The following is a 23,457-nucleotide window of genomic DNA, read 5'->3' as shown; positions in this document are numbered from 1 at the left end:
GGAATCAGGGGTCACTTACAAAGGACTTATATGCCTCTTATACACAGGCCCCACATCCTGGGTGAAGACTGGTCAATGCATTTCTCCTCATTTCCAGCGATAAGGGGGACACCCAGAGCTGGCCTTCACCCCCCTGGCTATGAAGTCCCTAGCGCATTATGCCAACAAGCTAGTGAGTGGCGCATACCATTAGACGGAGTAACAGATGTGGTCTCCCTGTATGCCGACAATATTCTAATATACATACAGGACATTAAGCAGGGCACTGGTGATATAATGGCTATCCTCTCAGAATTCCAATCAGTTTCAGGCCTGGGAGTCAATTGGACTAAATCATGACTGTTCTCACTGCATCCTGACTGTTCACTGTAGCACTTCCTAATAGAGACTCATGTACTGCGTTGGGAACCTTGTATCTTTTGATACTTAGGAATACACATCTACCATGACACCCAGGACATTATAGACAGTAACCTCACTAGGGCTATTGCTTCCCTCCGCCCCAGATGGCATTTTGGGGCACACTCCCGCTCACAATACAGGGTAGGATTTCCTTGTCTAAAATGGTTATGCTCCCTTACCTATTATTTTATTTGCATAATCTCCCTGTACACATCCATGTCTTCCATAATCTCCATGCTGCACTGGGTAGCACCCGCATAGTGCTACGCAACCTGCAACTGCCAGTTGGAAAAGGCCCAATTTCAAACACTACTATTTGGCTGCCCAGCTTCAGGGACTTGCATGATGGTTGGCGAGACGCTTACTGAAGGAAGTGGGACAAACCCCACTTAATTGTGTGTAACGAATGGTACGTGAAATATTCCTCCCCCAAGCCACACCACCCTGTCATTCCAGCAATCTATTAAAAGTTGCACATGATAGTTATAAGTGCACACTTAGACTAATGACCTCCTGCCCCACAATACTCTCCTGAAATTAGGCTCACCACTATCAACACGTTCCACGTTATTCTAGGACAGGCAGGCCTCCAACACTGGGAAGTAGCAGGGATAAGTACCCTGGGAGCCCTGTTTCACAGTGGAGCACTTCTACCCTTCGATCAACTGCATATGGACTGGGGCATATCAGCCTGGCATTTCCTAGCACACAGCAGGCTACCAGCTGCCTTAACTGATCTATGGCACATCACGGACACAGAACCTGAACAACATCCTTTAATTCACACATTTCACATTATAGGTGGTAGTCGTCGCCTGATCACTTGGTTCATCCAAGCACTGGCACACACTACCCCTGATCCCTTACTATAAACTAGTTGGAGCTGAGAACATGACAGTGGCAGGGAGTTCATAAATAAGGAAAAGTTCCACAGTATGCGACATTTCAATACATTCAGCACAACAAATTGCACGGGGCCTATCTTACACCAAGGTGCCTGCATAAAATGTTCGGTTCCTCTCTGTAATGTCCCAGATGTTGGAGCCCCACCGCCGATCTAGCCCACATGTTTTGGTCCTGCCCATTTCTGTACTGGCATTGCCAAAGCCATTAAAGACCTAACGGAACAGACAGACCTCTACACCACTGAAGGTGCCCTGCTCTGCATTTTTAAACACCCAAAAAGGGCAAAGATGCCCAATCGCTTTATAGATCTTGACCTACTGGTAGGCTGCAGAACCACTGGGTTTCCCCATGTGTCCTCAATACATGGACATATGGTCCAACAACTTGGACTGCTCCACAAATATTGTCCAAGGTCCCCCCCTGACATGTTCTACGGAAGTAAGGGTAACTATAGTGTTGGGGAATGTAAACAAAGTACTACATAGTGGACTAATGGCTATAATATGATTTATTGTACCTGCACTCACTTCAGAGTTTCTTTGATGTTCAGTCTTAAATGAACAGACTCCTGCCTTATATAAATGATGTACATATGCATACATTTAAAAAAAAAAAAAAAAAGCACATTGCCTATGTAACTCAAAGATCCGAATGTAATATCAATCTTTATATATACTTCAAACACTTAATAAAATTAATTTTAAAAAAGTGGGAAGTTAGTTATTTATCTGCACAAACATTTCTTATTTGGGGGGGGGGGGGGGGGGGGGGGGGGGGGGGGGGGGGGGGGGAAGGTAAATTTTTCGCACGTTTGCACAAAAATCTCCTTTGTATAAACTTGTAATAAAAGAGTATTGACAGCTCGGTAAAAGTTTTTTTTAAAAATCTAATTAGAATAAATAAGGAGAAAAAAAAAAAACGGGCCTGACGTTATCCTACACACAAAGGACAGAATAAAATCTGCACTTCAAGCAGAATGATCAAACAGACCCAAGGCTTGATGACACTACAACTGGTTTGTAAGACTATGTATATAAGGTTCATGGATGCAAGCTTTTGGCAAAGGCACTACATTATTTTATTAAAAAGTAATATGCTGAGCATATATAGCATCTGGAACAAGAAAGAAGATTTTTATTCAATATACTACACATGGGCCAACATAATCCGGCAGCTTCGGCGTGTCGGTTTATCCTAACAGGCTAGCAATGTATGGAACAGATAGACTAAGGGCCTAGTTATGAGTGCCCTGGAATGATAAATAGGATTTTTTCGCAACCAAAAAGGAGAATAATATACAGATTTTTGGATTTACCGCCCCAAATCTTCATGCCTCAGTATCTTTATTTATACTTCAAACACTTAATAAAATTAATTTTAAAAAAGTGGGCACCAGTAAGCACCCACCTTACAGAAATATGCTAAGACATTCAAGGGCTTCAGTTGGTGTAGGTAGCACTAGTAACCTCTTCAAATAAATTGATCTCCTCAGTAGAGAGATTTTAGATGTTCAGACAGGAAGAGGCAGACAGGTAGGAAGCTTTAACACAAGCAAAACTGGAGTGGGCAACAAGTTGAGAGGAGTGGAACTACTGTTGACATGTTGTCAGAAACGAAAGGGTAGCAGTTGCTATGTAGGAGAACTCTTATCCTACTATTAACTACGACTCAGAAACAGACTGAAAGGTGATGTCAAAATAAGGAATGTGCAAGCCCAGAGCACACACAGATAAAGTACAAACAAAATTAAATGTCAACAACATCATGAATCAAACACAATGTAAAGCAAGAGGGTACAAGAGGATGCAGGAAAGTGACCTGCCAAAGAAGAGAACCACCTTCTTAAGTTGTGTCCAAAGATGATACAATAAAAACAGTGTTTCACAATTCCACAAAATTAACCACCATCAACTTGGTTTTGGACGGTTGTTAGGCGCAGTAGTTATAGACAGAAAAGTGTGCTACTATAAAGTGTGCGCTTCTAATGTTGTGACAATGGAGATATCCAATAGCATAAGTCCAAAAGAATACAAGTAAGTGAGCTTCCACATGTGTAAAGCCTTACCGAGAACATTTGATTAGCACCTCCTCCAGTGTTTCCGCAGAGAAACCAGAACAACCAGAAAGGTTTAAACGAACCAGATCAGTATTCTGTGCGATTGATCTAAAAGAAGAACAAATAATTATTTTTTCCCCCCCGAGTGTTTAAGGATTCTCATTATATATTTTAGATAACACAAATGATGAAATACACAGATCCTTCTGCATCTCACTTTAGCCTAACTATTCAAACGTTAACAAAAGGTTTTGCAAGTAACCAAAACTATGCACATTCATGTGTCCTACCCTCCAAGCTTGATGATCTTTCAGTGGCCGGCTTCGAGAAACAGCGTGTTTTTACTAAGGACTAGCCCATATTTGTCTTCTCTTTCTAGAAGCAAAATCTAACTGTCCCCCTTATATGGCATAGGATTGATGCAGGTGTTGACTTGTCAAAACCCATAACCACTCGCCCCTCAAACTGCACAGTGTGGTCAGCAGGAGACAAATGGCGCCAGTTTATTTATCTGCACAAACATTTCTTATTTGGGGGGGGGGGGGAGGTTAATTTTTTGCACGTTTGCACAAAAATCTCCTTTGTATAAACTCGTAATAAAAGAGTATTGACAGCTCGGTAAAAGATTTATTTTAATTAGATTAAAAAAAAAGGGAGAAAAAAAAAAACGGGCCCGACATCCTACACACAAAGGACAGAATAAAATCTGCACTGCAAGCAGAATGATCAAACAGACCCAAGGCTTGCTGACACTACAACTGGTTTGTAAGACTATGTATATAAGGTTCATGGATGCAAGCTTTTGTCAAAGGCACTACATTATTTTATTAAAAAGTCATATGCTGAGCATATATAGCATCTGGAACAAGAAAGAAGATTTTTATTCAATATACTACACAGGGGCCAACATAATCCGGCAGCTTCGGCGTGTCTGTTTATCCTAACAGGCTAGCAATGTATGGAACAGATAGACTAAGGGCCTAGTTATGAGTGCCCTGGAATGATAAATAGGATTTTTTCGCAACCAAAAACGAGAATAATATACAGATTTTTGGACTTACCACCCCAAATCTTCATGCCTCAGTACATACTTGGTCTTTTACTCTCAAATTCGCACAGGTGTGAATGCAGACTCCTCCAAAAACAGGTTTGCTCAAGGGGTTTCAGAAGCATAATGTGCTGCAAGCTTTGCTTGCGTATACGGTAAAGTTCTTGCTCGCCACATCATTTTAGGTATGAGATGCCCCCCTCCCCCTCCCAAAAAAAACCCCTTCCCCGGTCTCATTCTTTCTTGCCACACCGGTCTTTTCCCTGTCTATCTCTCCTCGTTTTCAGTGTCGCTTGTCCTTCATGCGCACACCTTTCTTTTCTCACTTTCATTCTTCCCTGAGCGTCACTACCAGTTCCTTACAGCGCCCTCTTATTGGTGTAACGAAAAGTAAAGTTGATAAATAAAGATCACTTGCCCTTATTATAGTCCTTTCTATGTGAAATAAATGTTGGGTGAGGATGAAGCCTGGTTCTCCTATTGTTTTTCCATGACACTGAAAGAAACTAAGGACTACAATGAAGGCTCCTCTGCCATCTGACCATCATTTCATACAGAAGCAAAAGCAGATCAGTAAAAAAGAAAAGGGATCTTTCAGTATAGCTTGTACTTCCAGTCTTTAAGTTGTTTGGCTTTAATGCAGCCAATGTTTGTTACCTAGGAGAGAACGGATTCCTTATTTTAGATCCCAACTACATTATATTTGAAATGCAACCGTTGCAACACCTTAAAATATGCTAAAAGGCCTCTCACCGTAGAATTTCATCAGACAGCACCAGTCCCTCCAAGCTCAGGTTTTGCATTTTATGACAACGGCAAAGGATACTGTGCAGAGCAGCGACACTTATTGTGCAGTTAGAAAGATCCATGTGTTGAATGCGCAGAGGGCTAAGGAAGAAAAGAGAGACTTCAACAATCATTAAGGTACAAAATAGTTAACCTGCAACAAATGATTACATTAATAGAAAATAAAAGCCTGCAGCTAACATATGTGTGGGTTAAGCAACATGCTTTAGACATCTGCCTAGAATGTGTAGAAATATATACACACACTTAGTAATTAAATGCTGAAAATAGGCCAGCTGCATACAAATTGAATCTTGAATCCAGCTTAAAAAAAAAAAAAAAAAGATAATCACTTCTTTTAAAGACACAAAGGCCTGTTGAGGCCTGCTACAAAGTCAGCAAAGCAGGTATCTATGGCAGTTATTTGGTGGGCAAGAGGTACGGACGTAATTCATTCAAAGTGAGCACAATTTGTTTGATCTATAATAGGCACAAAGTGAAAACGGAGAACAAAAATTAGTCTTAACCAATTTTTCAACTTTGTGCATACCTCAGAACAAGCGCTTTACAGCCGCAAAATGTTTTGTAGGAGCACACAAGTCACTCACCAAAACGTTAAACAGAAAAAGAAAAAAAAAAAAACACTCGCAAATATAAAATGTATCTAGGGGAAACTCAACCTAGCACATGGACTGACCCTGGAGCTTTGATAACATTTAATTTTAAAATGACAGAGCGCACAGATACCCGTCCTTCTGTATTGAATAAAAGGAACACTCAATTAATCAAGCATATTCACTAAAAAGCATCACTGAAAGCACACGTATTCACCTCAGAGAAAGAGAAGTGCCAGATGCAGGAAAAAAGAGGTACGCTGGCCCCCCCTGCATAGACAACCCAGGCTCTGGGTGCACAGAGGTGACCTTTTCTTTATGACCTGCCACAAGATGTGTCAACAGTACTAAGTACACACAAGTAAATGGAGACAGAGCAGAGAATACAGACAGCATTACCTCGTTGCACCTTGGGTACCCCAGTAGTTGCTAGGTACCAAGGCTAACTGCTTCAGTACCTCAATACTACGTATTTGGCAACCAAGTATGAAAAATGTGGCTAAAGACAAGAGAGGAGGAGATAGGCACTGTACAACCATAGGTCAATTGGGGGCAGCTGAGAAACAAGGGACAGAGGAAAACGGTGACGGGGTAAATGAGAAATTAAAACACTTCAGCTTTTGACAGCTGTCTTTTTCTGTAGCAAATGGGCTCTGCCCATTTAGTCCCTTTGGACTTTTCACACTGGACTTCCCAGTTTTTCCACCTTTACTCTGAGCCAGTCCCGCCACCCGAGCCTCACTAAAGGTAAATGGAATGACAGTGCTAACTTCCAGTGTCTGCCTTTCAAGATGTGCGGCCTACAAGTGCAAGACTATAGTATTGCTTAGAGAATCTGCATCTGTTAATTAGTGTGTTGCTCTGTACCTGGGCTGGGACAGCCCTTGTTCACAGAAACAAAGGAGGAGGGCCAGACCTATGGAGCAAATAACTGAGTTTTGGAGGAAATGATCAGGCAGATGCCACCATACTGGATTGTTCCTGAATTCTGTACAGGAGGATTTAGAAAGGGGTTTAGTGATGATGTGGCACCCTATGATTGGCTAGAGTTGCCTGGCTTCTAGAACTTCCCACCCCCATTTAAAAACCCATGCACCAGGAAAAGAAATTAAGAGACACTGGACCTACCAAAAGAATGCCCAGCTGGAAGGAAATGCCATCATATGGCCTTTGGGGCTCAGACTACAGCTGAGGCCCAGGACTATGATGGGCCAGTGGTGCCGATTACGTTATGCAACTGAGGAACAGTTGGTGGAAGTATATCTGCTGGGGGACACTGGAGGGTTCCTTTAGTATTTCTGTTTAATGGCTTTTGACTCAACTGACAGAGAGGTGCCCTTAAGGCAGCTGGAAGGCCCTGGGGAATGTGGCAGGGAGGGTGCTTTGTTGGCTGTCTGCGGAAGGCCGGCACAAGACCCCCCCTTCAAGCAGGAGAAGAGCACAAGAAAAATCAAGCTTCCCATGAAAAGCAGGAGGCCCAAAGAAAATGCTCATGGTGGACGGACAGAGAGAGCAATATGAGCCCAGGATCAGCAAGGTTAGGACAACGTGGTCAAAGTTAAAAGCCGGCTAAACCCTGAACAAACTTCTGGCCCAGGAATGCCATCTTCCCGGGTCCACCATTCAACGAAAAATACAAGTCAATCAGACTAACCTCAGAAATCAAGGGAATAGCCAGCATTCCCCAGCAGAAAGGTGGAATAAAAGTTTAGTGTGTAAATACTTGTTGCAAGGCATTTTGCTGTGATGGAGATGTATATTTGTGCTTATTGGTTTTTGTGCTGCATTATTGTAATGCAATGTTAATATATTGTAATGTGGTGGTTGTGTTGCACCCCATTTTCACTTTTGTTGTATTGTACTCTGGTCATGTTTTAACTGTGTTGCTATGGTGATTTGTGTTTTTTATTGTGTTACATGGTTTCGTGGTACATTTCAAGCCAAAAGCAGCACAAGCCTTTATAGTTCCTGTGACAAGCATCCATTTACCACTGCCTATGGAGGTAAGATACTGCTGTTGCAGCTCTTGTGCTTTTTACGACAACTGTCAGCCCATAACAGTGGCAGAGATAGAGTTAACTTAGTACCCAAGTGGTAATTTTGTGACACAGCCCCAAATCTGACAAAGGAGATATCTATCCTCTACCTCATACATACTCATGTGGCTCCTTAATCAATTACCACCCTTTCATTTGAATAAAATAGTATGCTTAGTTAGACCTGCAGGTTGCTACAACATAAAACTAACCAAGTGTAATGTAATTGAATGATAAACAAGCAAAATGTTTCAACAAATCATAAATGCATGACCCACACCAGAAAGTCCTTAAACAATCAATTCAGAGTAGGACGGAAAATAATTCAGAGATCCTTGGGCATCAAAAACAGTGTCTTATTTCATAAGGAAAGAGGCAAACACAAATTCAGAAACTCTTGACATCCAAGTTTCAGGAGAAAATAAATGAAAATTGGTAATCCCTTTGGAAGGTTGCCTTCAACGGTCAACCACAGAAGACGGTGACTGAAAAATGTTGCAGGGTTTTATTTTGGCTTCCATCAAATTCCAAATTCCTGTGTTTACTACCATACCATTGTGAAGCGGATTATTTCCAGCACAAGCAAAGACCGAGAGTCACAACGTTGTGATGAGATAGATACTAACAAGTTCAAACTGGATGAGCCATACTTCTAAATATATTTTCAATATGTGCGTTACAACAGGCCTTTAACTCTACAAAGTGATTACCTACTCAGTAAATTATAACGAACAAAAACAAAACAGCACAAAAGATGAATTGAAGATTCATGGTTCCACAATCCTGGTGTCCTTACCTGAAGTTTTTAAACAATGGCTCTGCAACACAGGCTCGTGGGCAACGAAAAGCAACAATGCCAGCAGAAAGCACCTGACCAATAGCTCCTGGAAGTAGGCTTTTACCAGTCAGATCGAGACTGTGCCAAAGTGACTCATCAAACCTAGCCAGAAAGGAACATAAGATCATCAAATGAAAACGAAAATGTACATAATGTTCACGAGCGTCACAACCTCTTAACAGTGTTCATGCAAGAATCACACAAACATGATGTATTGTTTTGCTCATCTTACACTGAAGTGATTTGTTTCCAAGCACTTACAGATTCCAAACATAAGTAAGTGTAGGAAAGCACAAGACCGGAATATCTAGACTGAGCTAAATAACGTGGCTGAGAAGTAACCTAAAAACTATAATAAGAGACTGGAAAGCCAAGGAGGAAATCAGAAGTCAGCTAAGTGCTAGAAAAGGGCGAGAAAACAGGAGTCTTGATATAAAATAACATGTAAAAAAATGGAAAGGTAGTTGTAAGGAAACTGCAAAATTGCAACTTAGTGTGTATCCTAGCTGTAGCGCCAATCCAGATCAAATGTGGCAATGGAAAGAGCTACTGATTTTGGTCTTAGTGTTAAAAAAAAAAAAAACTGAAACCGCCCCATTACATCCTGGGACCCCAGAAGTTGGGAGAAGGAAGAACAGCACACCACACTTCAATTTTTTATTAGTCCTGGCTTGATAGCACAGCTGTCCACAAGACCTATTATCAATATATTACAATATACATAGAGTGGGCTTTGGCTCAACCCAGGAGTATTTCTATATTTGTTTGGTGTATCATTCTTCCTATGGAGTGCTTCTACTGTAATGAATGAGGGTCTATTTAACATCTCAAAACTACACCAAATTCACACATGGTGGTCTCACAGATGCACTGTATATAGAGTGTAATTTTTTTGTTGTTTTGTTTTTCAATGCAGCTGTTCTTTAATGCGTGCTATGCAGGCCTCAAAATGCAAGCCAGTCCTAGTGGTTTTGCCAATTCTTATTTAGCCATGTTATTTGTTTACCTTATTTAATTAAAATAACCCCACACTTAACTTATTTCCGATGTAGTATTTCGGGACATAACAGATCTGATATAATAGGGGCGCACTCAGATTGTAAATAAAACAAAAAGAGTAGATTTTACTAAATTACAAGTCAAAGTTGTGGCCAACATGCATGTCTGAGGAAAATACAAAAACAAAAAAAAAGGTAGAAAAGTTAAATTTTTACCACTAAATTTGTGAATTGTACACAACAAAATATCAATCTTTAGGCTGATTTCTGATATCCTCACATTAAACCCGACCTTAACCAAAACATTTTTCCTTATATCAATCATTATTCTAACTCTAAACCATACTCTGTTGGGGACAGCCCTAATAGATAAAGGGATGCTGTTCCATATTCTCAGGGCAATAGATAGAAGAGACCTTCTACCTTGTTTTTTTTTTAAAATAATTCTCATTAAGCAGTCTGATGGTGCCTTGGCAGAAGGTCTGCTGAGCGCCACCAGAGATTTTGAGCATGCCTGGAAAATAGGCAGGGGTACCGGATGTAATGGCTCTGAAAATGATGCAACTGGTTTTGAAGGTGGCGCGGACCGGCAAATGGAGACAAAGGAGTTCCATCACTATGGTGGTGATAAGATCATATTTCATCAGGCCATGGATGAGATGTGCTATAGTATGTAATATGCCCTTAAAGAGGGCAGTTTATGTGGGGGGTCTAGCAAGTAACGGAGCAAGGAATTACCACTATTCAGTTAGGAGTATAAGGATTTGAAAAGAAGTTCTTAAATCTTTCTAGAACAGCTTCACTTTTTTCAGAAGAGATGGCTGGAACCAGGCAGTCTTTCTTCTCTTGGCAATGTTTTCCTTGAGGAAGATGTTAGTGTCCTGGAGAACTCTAATTAACGTGGCATTCGGTAAAACTTTGGGTTCAAAGCAGTCACAGTTTGCATCAAAGGGCCAGAATTTATTTCTTGCTTGTTGATCTTGGTAAAAAACAGGACTTCTGTTTTGGTGGGGTAGATCTTCAGGTATTCAATGGATATCCAGGTCTGGATAACGTGCAGGCAGTGTGAGGTGCTGGATGACTGAAGCAGAATAGAGTTTGAAGCAAAGTTGCATGTTGTTGGCATATTAGTGCATTTCGATGCAGTTATCAAAGAGTAGAGCCGAAAGGGGCTTCATGTAGAGGTTAAAGATGACAGGGGACAATAGAGCACTTAGTGGAACTCCTCAACTGATGAGGATCTTTGGGGATCTAAGGGTGTCCTCTGTGAACTGGTGATGGTTGGAAAGATGGATGGGAACCAGTGAAGGACATTGCCAGTAAATCCCATTTGGGGCTGCAGGGTATGGACGGGTGTGTGATGGTTGAATGTGAGACTGTCGAAGGCATTTGAGAGGTCCAGCAATATCAGGGGACAGGGATCACCTTTGTCTGTGATCCGGAGAGGCCTTCATCTATGTTGTGTAAGGTAGATGTCTCCATTCTGCAGCATGATCTGAAGAAAAATTGGTAGTTGTGCAGGTGATAGTTAACACTGATGTAATGTTGGAGTTGAGTGAAGACTGTTTTTTCAAAGATCTTGCCAATGAAGGATAGGTGAGAAATAAGCTGATACTTGGCGAGATCACTGGGTTTCATTATTAGTGAGAGGATTCATTGACTTTATTCTAATCATAGATTTAAAACAATAACCTAAACCAAACCCTTAAGAATCCCCAACCCCATCAGTTACCAAAAGCATACATAATAGATTTTTTCATGATTTTTTTCCCCCAGTGTTTTTGTATAATCTAGTTTTTTTTGTAGATTTCCTTGTTTTCTAATGTTTGTCTTTTTTTATTTTTTATTTTAAAGAAAAAAAGGTAAAGTTCCTTCTGCAAACGTTTGTATGGAGGGATGCAAATACTCACGAGAGACGATGCCACCTTTTGCAGACCCGTGAAACTTTCAGAAGGGTAGTCAGCGGTAAGTAGGAAAAAATGCTGAGGAAAAGCTCATCAGGGAGCGCTTCCCAAGAGACCCCTAAGAGGAAGACAAATGACATTAGTTTTGTCCAGCAATCAAAAGCAACTTTTACAAAAGAACATTCATACCATCAAGAAAATGCAAACAAGGATACTTTGCAGAGATGTGTGTATGGGTAAATCTCATGTTGCAAGCCTACAGAAATAGAATTCAGGCAGATACACCAACTACCTGTAATTCACAGAAAGTGGTCATGCTCCAAACATACAATGACCTCAAGAAGAAGACTACCCAAAAACTCCAGTCATGCATCAGGGTAAAAAGTGGCAAATGCATATTGATTTGTTAGGCTGCTCTTTTGGTTTACAATTCACTATTAGACTTGTACAACAGCATATAATCAAGGGGCTGCAAGATAATCTTTGGACAGCGATATCAGTTAACAGCAACTAATGCAGACACATGCCAGCGTGAATGGCCTCTATTTATCCCAAAACCTCAACCCTCTCCTCAACATCTACCAGATCACATCCAATGGCATCTCCAGTCTCCTCTGCTTATAAGCTGTGCTCCAAAATGCCGACCATCAGATCATCCCCAAAGTTCTCACCATAAGAATGGTTTTTGACTGCACCATTCTATACTAGTGTGCTTCTTGCAGAAACAACAAATTCCAACCAGTCCATATGAACTCATCAAGTGCTTATTCAACCCCATGACCTGCAGGATATTCCAATTTTCCTTGATGTCACCCTCTATGTTCCCCCCTCCAGCAAAAACATCAAAATACATCAATCATGGACTATATTCAGCTCTACTGTAAAGCTTCCATCAGAGTCAGAGTCAATCACCAGAAAGACTGCCTCACCACTATCCAAGCAGGATGCTAAAGTCATACTTGAAACTCAACTCATTTAGGGCTGACTTTGTACTAATTGGCAGAGGAGCAAACAAGTGATTATATTATGTATATTCTTTATTGCTGCCTTTTTTCCATAAAGGAAAATGAGCTGTAGGAAAAGAAAAACAAGAGTGAGACAGTGGTCCCATACCTACTACCACCCCTTTAATATTTCACAAAGGCACACTTGGGCCCCGTTTCCTTTTGGCAATGGATTACCATCCCATCTTAGGAGTCAAATTTTTTGTTTTGTTTGTGACTGGATTTCATCTGCAAAACATGGTCGTACCACAACAAATCGTTATGCCCTTTTAAACCGCTTTTGCGTTTCAGTTACCTGTTCCTGAATAGCAAAATGGGGTTGGTACATTGCAAACGTTCTACTGCGGTTACAAAAAAAGCTTTGTATGTCTGGCCCTAATTAATTTGACTTCCACATTCACACTTGTAACGTTATCAATAACATGTTACGTTCCAATGGAAATGTAACGGGTTCTATGCAATAAGTTTAAAAAGTCTGACTTCTAAAGAGAATACCTGGCTTCAATGGTTTGACAGAACTGGATTTTTTTTGCAGCGAGTGCCCAAATGGACACAAAACATGTCTCATTAGCAAATTAGCTGAATAGGGGTCGGCGGTGACCTCTGCTCCGCCAGCGGAGTTAACAGAGTTTCTGGCACTTCACGCTCCGCTTGGAGTTCGGCCAAAAACTCCGCTAGAACCAGCAGCGGAGCTCACTATGTGCGCATTACAGCCCACCATGTGGCCTACCATAACTGGCCTGCAGTGCACACTTGGTTCGAAGAAGACGTCGGCGGCGGCCAGGTATGGTGCTGCTGCTGAGTGGCTTCACCGGTGCCAGCATCTAATCCAGAGCCCCCTCCTTTCACTGTCCTCCACCCGGGAGCAGGGCAGGGGCAGAGGGAGGCAGAGAGCCAGGCCGCTTGCAACAGGGACCCATCTGGACCCAGGTAAGTCCTCATCATTTTTCTTAACCCTTTCACTTCCATGTGCACATGGGGGACAGCACGGGGCATGGACAGTATTTGCATAAGGGTGGGCGGTGTCTGTGCTGGGAAAAAGGAAACTTACCGTGAGAGTTCCCCTTGAAAATAACCTGTCTCCCCAGTGTCCCTGGGAAAGGAAGTGGTGTTATGGGGTATGGTGCTGAGGCCAGCAGGCAGAGCTGGAGACCAGGGGAGCATCAGGCTGCTTGGGGTGAGCTGGTTTGCTGCTGCTAATGCTGGGCCGTAAAGAAAAGATGGTCCAGGGCTGTGCATAAGTGCAGTGGAAGTGCCTGAAAAGGCTGGTGCTTGGCCCTCTGCAGGAAGTTTGTGAAGGAGGGCAGCTGGTGACGGGAAATGTGCAGGTGTGGTTGAGAGCAGCAGGTTCCAGGTCGGTGGGCTGTGTCTACACAAGGTGCCTGAATGCGCCCGATCTCAGAAGCGCTAAGCAGACTCGACCCTGCTTAGCACTTCTGAGATCAGGCGAATTCAACGCCAAGGTGAGTAGAGCAGGGAGCTCTCTGCCCCACATGTAGAACTCCAGAGTTTTTTTTTTTCTAACTCCACAGAATTCCATAGTAGAACTCGGGGAACTCCACCCAAGCATAGAGCTGAACTACAATTGTTGGATTTTTGCATTTTGCTTGCATGCAACCAACAGGAAATCCATCACCCACATTTTTCATAGATTTGGCCTTGATAATGCTGAAAGGTGCAATCATAAAACCAAACCTAAGGATGCACTGGCAAAGTTAACACACCTTACCTTTAGGCTTTACCAATTCAGGCCTAAGGACTTTGCCAATACCTTTTTGACAATGCTGTTGAGCAGTTGAAAAAAGAAGAACAAATATTGAGAAAGCAAATAGGTTAGATATTTCTATGGTGGATGCAGAAGTAATGCACAGATACAAACAAATAGCCTGCACATGCACACAGTGAAATAAACATCTATGTTCCTGCTGGAATAGGACCGGAATGTCACACATCTCGCCATTCTGACAGGAAGTGTCAAAAGTACTTGACATACGAGTAGTAAATGTTAAACTTGCAGATAACAGACATATCTAAATACAGTTTGCACTGCAACTATAAACAGAAATGCCAATTCTGGGCTTACTAGTTTGGTGTGACATCAAGCAAGCAGCCTTTGCACGTACGAGCACCAGCTGTGCGCTGAAAGCCTGACCACCACAACTGTAACTCCATGTTCAGATCCTTATGTATAGTAAGCATAAAAGACTACCTACAAAATACATGATGCACCCTCCTAGTGCACGAGGTGAAGTCACACTGGCATTGCCTCAGTCTTATTATATAAGGGATAAAGTATCCCCAATTAAAACGTGGTTGGTACGCAAGATGCACATGATCTAATTGAACATTTGCAATTAGTTGAATAATTCATAGGTAGAAATTACTGTTATGTCCACAGGCGCTCAACTCTAAAACGAAGCAGACGAAAAACATGTTTTAATGAATATGCACCCTGTAAGATGGTGAATCTTTACTAAATTTACAATATGCTCAGTGACTATTCACAGACGGTTCTTGTGTTGAAAGAGTCGTCCTCATATTCACTGTCCGTATATAGTGCAAACAGGCTGAACTTTTTTTAAATGTTATATTTACTGGTTTCCTAGTGCCATGCATCTACTTATTTCCACTCCGAAAACTGCAACAGTTTTATTTCTAAAAACAAAAAAACAAAAAAAAGCACACTTCTTTACATTAGGACAACCTCAATCCAGGTGTCACAGGCATTCTCTTCAGTCTGGAACTCTTCGTCTACTAATCATAATTCTCTGGTGTTAGTCAATGTAGCACTGTGGCAGTATTGTGTGGTATGCGGGGGGGGGGCTGTCTAGCCATGTAATACTAACATTACCTGGAAGTGGACCTCTGGTTCACACCAGTAAACCGTAGCTCTGTTCTGGTAGAGTGACAGAGCATTCAGGCTACTTAGAAGAACATGTGTAAAGCATTTCACAACACCAACATGGATAAGTAATCACACTTCTCAAAAGAAACCAAACACCAATGTAGAAAAATAAAGCAGATGTTTATCTTAATTTAGACACCAAAACAAACTCTGCATCTTACAAAACAGCCAGAGTTGTGTTTTTTTTTTTTAAAGCATTTAAAAATAGATGCACTTTTAGTTGTCAAACCAATGCCACTGAAGTCAATGGGGGAAAAGTACAGTGTGCAATCAGTCACTTGTGGGGTGAGTTCCACGGAACCCACCTGGAGTTAAGTTTTCAGGAGTCCCTAGACAAAATTTCTATACACGGTACCTTTTTACTTTGCCCACGGAGTCCAGGTAAAGAGGTAGCCTTGCTCTCCTTAGAAAAGACTGGGAACCGCAATTGCTGTCAAAGATGCAGCACTCTGCAAAACCATACTTGGAGATGGAGTTATACTCTGCCCTCGGACAGTAGAGGTTTTTGGGCCCCAGGACCTGGATTCCACAGCTGGCACTCCGCCACCACAACCGGAGGCTCTAGGTGCATAGAAACCCTTGCAGCTGTCAGTCACCGGAGGGTTGCGCCAAAAATGCTTTGCCACTTAGCTGAAGTCGCCTTATTCAAGATGCAGGATATCAGCAATGGGGTCGTTGCCAACGTCAAACACTATTGCTGGGAGTTGCTCTGGAGTTGGTGACGTCCGTGGACGGGTCAGTTACCGGGCTGATGACCAACAAGCCTTGGGAGTTGCAAAAGTAATCCACGATTACTTTGTTGGCTGGAGGTCGACAGGACTGGTGTAGCGACTTGAAATTTGTTGAGAGCCGCACTATACTTTTAGAATTTTTTGTAACTTATTGGAATGGGAATGCAACACAGGCCACTGATTTTCTTTGGGCTCACTCAAGAAGGGCCCGACAGATTACACTTCTTGTGACAGCACCACGATTCTTCTGCAGGTTGCAGGTGACTGGTTTGAGTCCCTCTTACTGGGAGCAACAAGCTTTTGCCACAGGCACACGTCGAACATACAGTTCCAGTATATTGTCTCCCCAGGGCGCTTAAGTGTCCTCTCTTAGCGCTGCGGTGGTGCCCAAAGTCCTGCTGACAATGACAGTGTCTTCTCTGTGCCTCCTCTCGGATTCAATGTCAGAACTCTGGTTCAGCTGCCGGGGGAGCCCTTTAAACCCTAGTTTAGAGGGCATTAAGGGTGTGAGGGACAGTGGCCAATGGGCTACTGGTCCCGGCGGCTAGGCTGCCTCTAAGGTGACTACTTTCTGTGGGAACATGTCACTTTCAGAATTCTGAAAGGCCCTCGAAACCTTGCTGTTCGAATAAGTATCCGGGACCTGCAAGCTCCAGGATGCTTAGTCACGCTTTATAAATCCTGATTGATAGATTTTTTTTTCCGAGAACCCTCTAAATTCAAGGTTTGCCAACGTGGCAGCACCTTTCCTCAGCTGTACAGACCTCCTAGCCCATCCTAAAGGTATGACTAGCCTCTTGGAGGAATACGCCTCCTTAATAACTAATTTTTTAACCTGTCAGCCTGGACAGAGTGAGAAGGGCTTTGTCTTTAAATAGGGGACAAGGGATTACATATCAAGGGCGGTGAAAGCCTTTGAGGCTCACCTCCTTAATTACTGTAATCACTAGCCATCCTGGGAGGGTAGAGGTGTAACCTCCTCCCAGTCCAGGTCTTTTGTCTCTGTGCTGGGGGAAGTATTAGTACAACCAGCAGGAGGGCAGACTAGTCTTGGCAGCAAATGGCTCTGGGGAGCACGCCAAGGCAAGAGAAAGCTGGCAACTTGGTGTGCATCCTCTAAGGATGCCACCAGGGTACATGCTAGCTAATCCTGGGCACAAGAATAATGCTCAGGGTTAAAAAGCAGTGTTTGTCACCAAACACAGGGGAAATCAGTCAGGTCATCATGGAGATGAACATTTGGGGTTTGCCTAGGTGCCAGCCCATTTTATTCTATGGCCTGCTGGTCACTTGTAGCATCAAGTTTTAAATGCTATCACATGGAATGCTCATGTATATATGCCCTCATTCATTACAGTGCACCCTGCCTGCTGTGCTATAGGAAGCCTGCCTTAGGGATGATGACTGACCTGTACTATGGGCAGTGAAGGGACTGTTCCTGGTGAGGGCAGAGTCAAACTCTAGCAGACAAGCTGCTCATGCAAGCTGATATGGCAGCTCTGCAGGCTTTGCTTTTACTCGGGCCTAGCAGGGTGACACAATCAGTGCTGCAGCCCTGGTGACCGCTTTACCATCCCTGTCCTGGTTACCACTGGTATCATTTACTATGGCCCCACAGCGGTGGTAAAGTCCTTGCCAGTTGGGTTTACCAAACCACAGTACCATTTAAGAAAAATAGTACTGGCACGAGATCTGATTTCAGATCAGAAACTACAGGATCAGTAGTCTAAATGGGGCAAAAGTTGGGAGCGTCTGCAAAGAGCCCAGTTTCTTATAGTCTTGTTAAATGGAAGTTAACAAGACCAACACCACCCAGAATTATTAGAGTATTACACAAAAATCAAGGGCTGGAAAGTGTCTTTGGGAGGAGGTGGTCACTCTGCTCTTGTACATAAGGAGGCTTTGTGTTCTCTGCAGCACATGACAGTAGTGCTGCCTCTGTTAGCTACTACATTCCTCAAGGCCAGGCTGAGGGTTAACAGCATAGCTTATGCAGGTTTTACTTTAGTTACTAGTTTTTAGGTGCATTAGTGGTGAAACACATATTTAAATCATCTCAGGGTGCGAACTCTAGAGGAGTGACTCAATACCTCTTGCTGAGGACAAAACCAGATCGCCAAGCTAGCCACCGGTTCAGGCTGGTAGATGCTGGAGATAGCCTTGAGGCAGGAAGATGAGCCAGGTCTGCGAGACCCTGGTGACACTGAAGGCTCAGGGCTGAGAGATGCGGTTGAGACACATAGCAACCCTTAGCAGCACAGCAAGCCAGAGATACGGATTTTAATTATCCGATTCCACTGTACTTATTTCATTGACTTTGGAGGGATTACGTATGCAGTTTAAACACAGATTTGAAGCAATCATTGAACCCACTCAGTTAACGTGAAAGTGTATATCGTACAACCCACAAAACTTTACCCAGGTGATTAAGTGCCAGGTGGTGTCATAATTTAAACCAGGCTTAGACTTATGTTGCAAACGTTTATCAACTACAGAAGGATGGAAGGCTAAGTGCCCCTCCCTCCCCATCAGGAATCAAACCAGAGACCTGAAAGTAGCAAACAGATCTCTGCAGCAGGAGGAGTTCAATCGACTGTTCTATCAAGCTGTCTCCAGAGCACCAAGCATGCATTAAATATGTTGAAGCTCAAGTACAAGCAGGAGGGGAATTAAAGTACGTTACAAAACAAAGGACCAGTCAGAAGCTTTTTGTTTTGTAACTCAGACCTGGATCTGGGGAGACAGCTTGCAGTTACAAGCACCAGACTTGTGCACGAGAATGGGGGTGCTGTGTGCATGTGGGGTGGGGAGAGAGGCTCTAGGGGCCAACAAAGCCAGACAACAGAGTGCAAACATGTGAATGAATGGTGCCTACAGAAAGTAGCTAATCAAGAGAAAAGGCTGTGCCGAACTTAACAAATGTTTAAAGTCACTGAAAAGCATCTGGATACAGTTCCTACCCAAACGTGAACCTCCACCACAAGAACTGTTCGGAGAATTAACTTACGTGAGGCACCTTGACCCACTGACATACATGCAATAATCAACACATAATGTGACACCTCTGCCGTGTGCTCCCTCACAGTTTATTTGTGCAGTCTGGCTCTACTCTTGCTGAAAGACTCAGTTGTTGACTTCAGTATACTTTTTTTTTTTTTTTTTTATTGACTTCAGATTGGAGAAGAGTGATTTGATACTGTCTTGAAGGCTCTCTGCAGCACAGTTTATTTTACTGAGTTACATAATGCTTGAAGTAGCAGGAGAATGCCAGGTCACCTCAAGGTTCACGTCGTATGTCAAAAATATACAGTTCCACAGGTAGAACAACAAGCATTACTGAAAGCTAAACGCATTTTGGAGCAAACAACACTACTGGCTTTGTTTCCACAACTTCCAGACATAGCTGATGAGCTTTGCTTACGTAACTATAATTTGCACTCTTAGTGTCTGCACTTGGGGAAGAAGCACTGCAAAAGGAGAATGAATCAGCTAGTGAGAGATACTGGCCCTTGGTAAACAGGTCATTGAAGTATTTTAGGAATAGAGACTATTTTCAGAAACAAACAAAAAAAGTGGCAGTCATGAAGTCGCCTGGAAAGGTGCTCTTGCACTGCCCATGAAAGAAACTGCAGGGCGGACATTCATACGGAAACTAAAATGATCATGTATACACAAAAGAATGATGATAAAAATCTATATATGAATGAAATGGTATCAATGAATATATAATAAACAATGTATTTGAGCAATGTGTTTGACCTTTCAACCCTATGAATTTTTTTCTCATGTAGTCCTTGGAGAAAAGGAACAAAATAACAAAATAAATAAATAAATAAATAAATCAGCATTTGATGGGGGGGAAGGGGTGTTGACGGGGGGAGGGGGGGGAAATGAGCAGCACATGGGCAAACAGCAAGACAACACATGCACTCCCACAGAGTGCTCAAGGAAATAGAAAACAAGCATCTGAAATGTAATAGGCACAAGACAGCCACAGAGGAGAAATAAACTAGAGGGGTCACCCAGACATATCAAGAGTGCTCAGTCATAGTGTAAAAAGGATGTTAAGTTGGTCAGAAATATGGTCATAACTGTTATACGGAGTGTTATTAAAACATACAATTAACAAACCTTTATCAGAAATAAACTTTTAGCATTAGACTGTAATGCGCACAACAGCCCCTAGTAGTCACTATAACAAAGTATTTGTAAGAAACAAGGTCATGTAACCATATTGTTGGCCCCTAGAGGGCATAACCTCATGAAAAAACAGGAGGAAGCAATGTGGTGTAACCATATACTTAGCACTTAGAGGGTGTAGCTGTCCTACTGCAATGATATTGCAAACAAGGCCTTTAAAACAAAACTTCTCCCAGCTGTTAAAACAAGGTTCTGGCCAGGAGTAAGTTTAAAAGACACTGAATGGTGGGATGGGTTATTATTTTGGAGTCCCCACAAAAGGTAGGGGTTATTATTTTGGAGTCCCCACTAACATAGTGTGGACCCACAGCTGATGTAGGCAGGAAGGGCACATAGTGGTCAATGTTTTGAAGGTGGTCCCATTGTCCTACGACTACCACAGGCTGAGTTATGAGCAAAAATGTTTTGTAAAAGTAATGCCCTGAAAAGCATTATGGGGCAAGTTTGTGCCATGAATATTTTAAAATGTTGATATGACTGTAATGCTTAGAACAGCCCCTAGAGGACACCACAATGAAAACAGCATTTGTAAGAAGTATGGCATAACCACACAAAAATAAAATGGAATGAAATAATGCAGTGTAACCATATATTTAAGCCCTACAGGGCATACTGCATTAAACATTTTCAGGGACAGCAGGCCTCCAGCAATGATATAAAAAACAAGGCCTTTAAAACACAAGCTAATCCCAGATGTAAATCAAAGGTTCCAGCCATGAGAGCGCTTAAAAGACACTGAATGGTGGGAGGGGTTATTATTTTGGGGTCCCCACTAACCTAATGTGGGGACCCATAGAGGATGTAGACAGAAAGAGTAAGTTGTGCTGAACGTTTTGTAGGTGGTCCTATTGTCCTTGGACCACTAGAGGCTGAGTTATGAGCAAAACTGTGTTGTAAAAGCAATGCCCTGCTAAGTATTTTGGGTCAAGTTTCCTCGAGTGAAGTGAATGTTGCAGTATTGGCTCTTCTGCTTTGCCCGGAGTGACTTTCTTGAGGATTTCTGTTTTACGTAAAGCATTTGCCAATTTCAAGTCTTTTAAGGGAGAGCCACAAGAAATTACTTTGATTAGGTAACTGTGAACAAGGTGAGCAGCGCTACAATACTGCCAATCAAGTTCACACCATTATGCCTGTTAGCACTGTGAGCGCCATGGCTGTGATGCAGCACGAAGGGGAGAGACAAAAGAAGAAAATTGTTCGCCCACACTGAAGTATATTGGCAATCATGAAATAATCCATGTAACGTGGAAGTCTGGAAGGAGTGACAAAACAGCCTCAAGGCAGGACAAACGTAAAGCATTTACCAATGACATCGAGTGATTTTTGAAAGGCAAGCCCAGAAACGAGTGAAAGTGATGGGTATGAGATGGGCGTGGTTAAAATCCCACAATACTTACAACAGGTCAAAGCACACTCGACCTAAAAAGTAGTTCCCTGAATGTGCATGTGAATAGTGAAAATACACATGTTATCCAATCAAAAGGATGGCAAAGAAGAAAATAGGAAAGAAATCCACCAAACAAGAAGCAAGCAAACGAGACCAACAAGAAAGCCAATCACTGGGCTTTAGCAACGCTCACTGTATGTTTTGGTATTATCCACAATAGGTCTTTTTGAAAACATGCAGCCAAAAGCTGTCTGTAAGCAAGACGTAAACAAGGATGCAGATTTATCCCAGAATGTTCTATGGAGATGTTTCAGTTAATGCGCATCTTAGTTTTTGCACTTCTACAGGATATATGTATACAAGTCACAGCCACCGATTCCATTTAATGTTATCAGCCCCAGTTCTAGTCTTGTTAAGTGCAAAAATGACACATACCACGACTTATCTCCCGGATCTGCCTGGGCCTCCGTGCAATCACAAAGCACTGATCACTATCCTTTTCAGCAAGGCGCTTCCTTTTCTGAGGTGGTGATGAACACAGGATCTGCTCCTGGGGTGTGTTTTCTGTGTCCAGCTGCTCCTTGTCGATAAGTGACACCCCCATCCCAGTGAGCAGCTCTGTTGTCTTGCTTGAATCCCAGGCCCATGTAAAGTTGGTAATGTTGCTGCTGGAAGCAGAAATATCCTGAAGATGTCGTCTAGAAGGAAAAAAAAATACATCAGAGAAAATAGTCTCTTTTCAATGCAGATGCTTTTACACACCAAATGGAGGTACCAGGGTGGGGTGGAAATGAGAATACAGTAAGTCATGGTTATGAATAAACCATTTGAAAAGTTGTCCTCGCTTCCAATAAACAATTAAGGGCATCCCAAACATGAAATTTAGGGGGGGAAAGAGGGCTAATATAGCTGCAATTCCACCCACCCTTTCTAACAAGCAGACCTTTGAAAAAATGTAACATTTCTTGTTTTTATAAGGTGACATACTCCACTTTCTAGCCTCCTACACACAGTGGGAATAATACAAAAATATATTTCAAAGCAGAAAATGCTGTGGTCCAAAATCGTTGGATTGCCCGGGGTCAGTAATCGGCGGGTGCACTATTTTCCTCGAGTTCAAGGAAAAACAGAGCTACTGCTCCAGATCCTAGAGAAGTTCATCAAAATATGTGACATATGTCCACAGTAAATACTTTATGACTATAGGTGTGCTGCTGTAGATAATGGGACTATAAATATTAGCCACACTAAAATGGAGCATATAAATAATTAAACTAGCAGATGACAGCAGCTGTCATAATGAACACCAGTGAATACGAGAAGGAAGCAAGCAGCCAATTTTCTAGAAAAAGGAATTATGAGAAGCTGAAGGAAGATCTAAGCAATACAAAAGAGAAATCAGCAGGACTACAGAAAAACAATTAGACCACGCCAGAGAACGCACCACAAAGGGTGTACATTACAATTTTTTTTATTGCTGATGTACTGTGGCTGTGCCAAAAAGATGCACTCCCGGTTAGATCCAAAACACCACTAAACAACACCGAGACTATTGGTTCTATCTTTCCAACAGTAACAATGCTGGAAACCTCATGGAAGTTAATGGAGTTGCTGTACATAAATATCCCAGACACAGATTTGA

General features: G+C 42.4%; 1 protein-coding gene across 1 annotated transcript in view; it reads right to left on the bottom strand.

Annotated features, from left to right (window-relative positions):
• SKP2 (S-phase kinase associated protein 2) overlaps positions 1-23,457 on the bottom strand; it is a 62,025-nt gene that overhangs the window by 24,571 nt on the left and 13,997 nt on the right. Inside the window, exons 2-6 of the mRNA XM_069221003.1 lie at positions 22,251-22,513; positions 11,595-11,706; positions 8,645-8,788; positions 5,166-5,300; positions 3,374-3,472 (exon numbers count right to left, since the gene is read on the bottom strand). Coding sequence (XP_069077104.1) covers positions 3,374-3,472; positions 5,166-5,300; positions 8,645-8,788; positions 11,595-11,706; positions 22,251-22,513 — 753 coding nt within the window. The remainder of the gene's footprint in view (positions 1-3,373; positions 3,473-5,165; positions 5,301-8,644; positions 8,789-11,594; positions 11,707-22,250; positions 22,514-23,457) is intronic.

The sequence above is a fragment of the Pleurodeles waltl genome, chromosome 1_1 (genome assembly GCF_031143425.1).
Source record: "Pleurodeles waltl isolate 20211129_DDA chromosome 1_1, aPleWal1.hap1.20221129, whole genome shotgun sequence".
Lineage (NCBI taxonomy): Eukaryota > Metazoa > Chordata > Amphibia > Caudata > Salamandridae > Pleurodeles > Pleurodeles waltl.
This window is presented reverse-complemented; position numbering and strand designations above follow the sequence as displayed.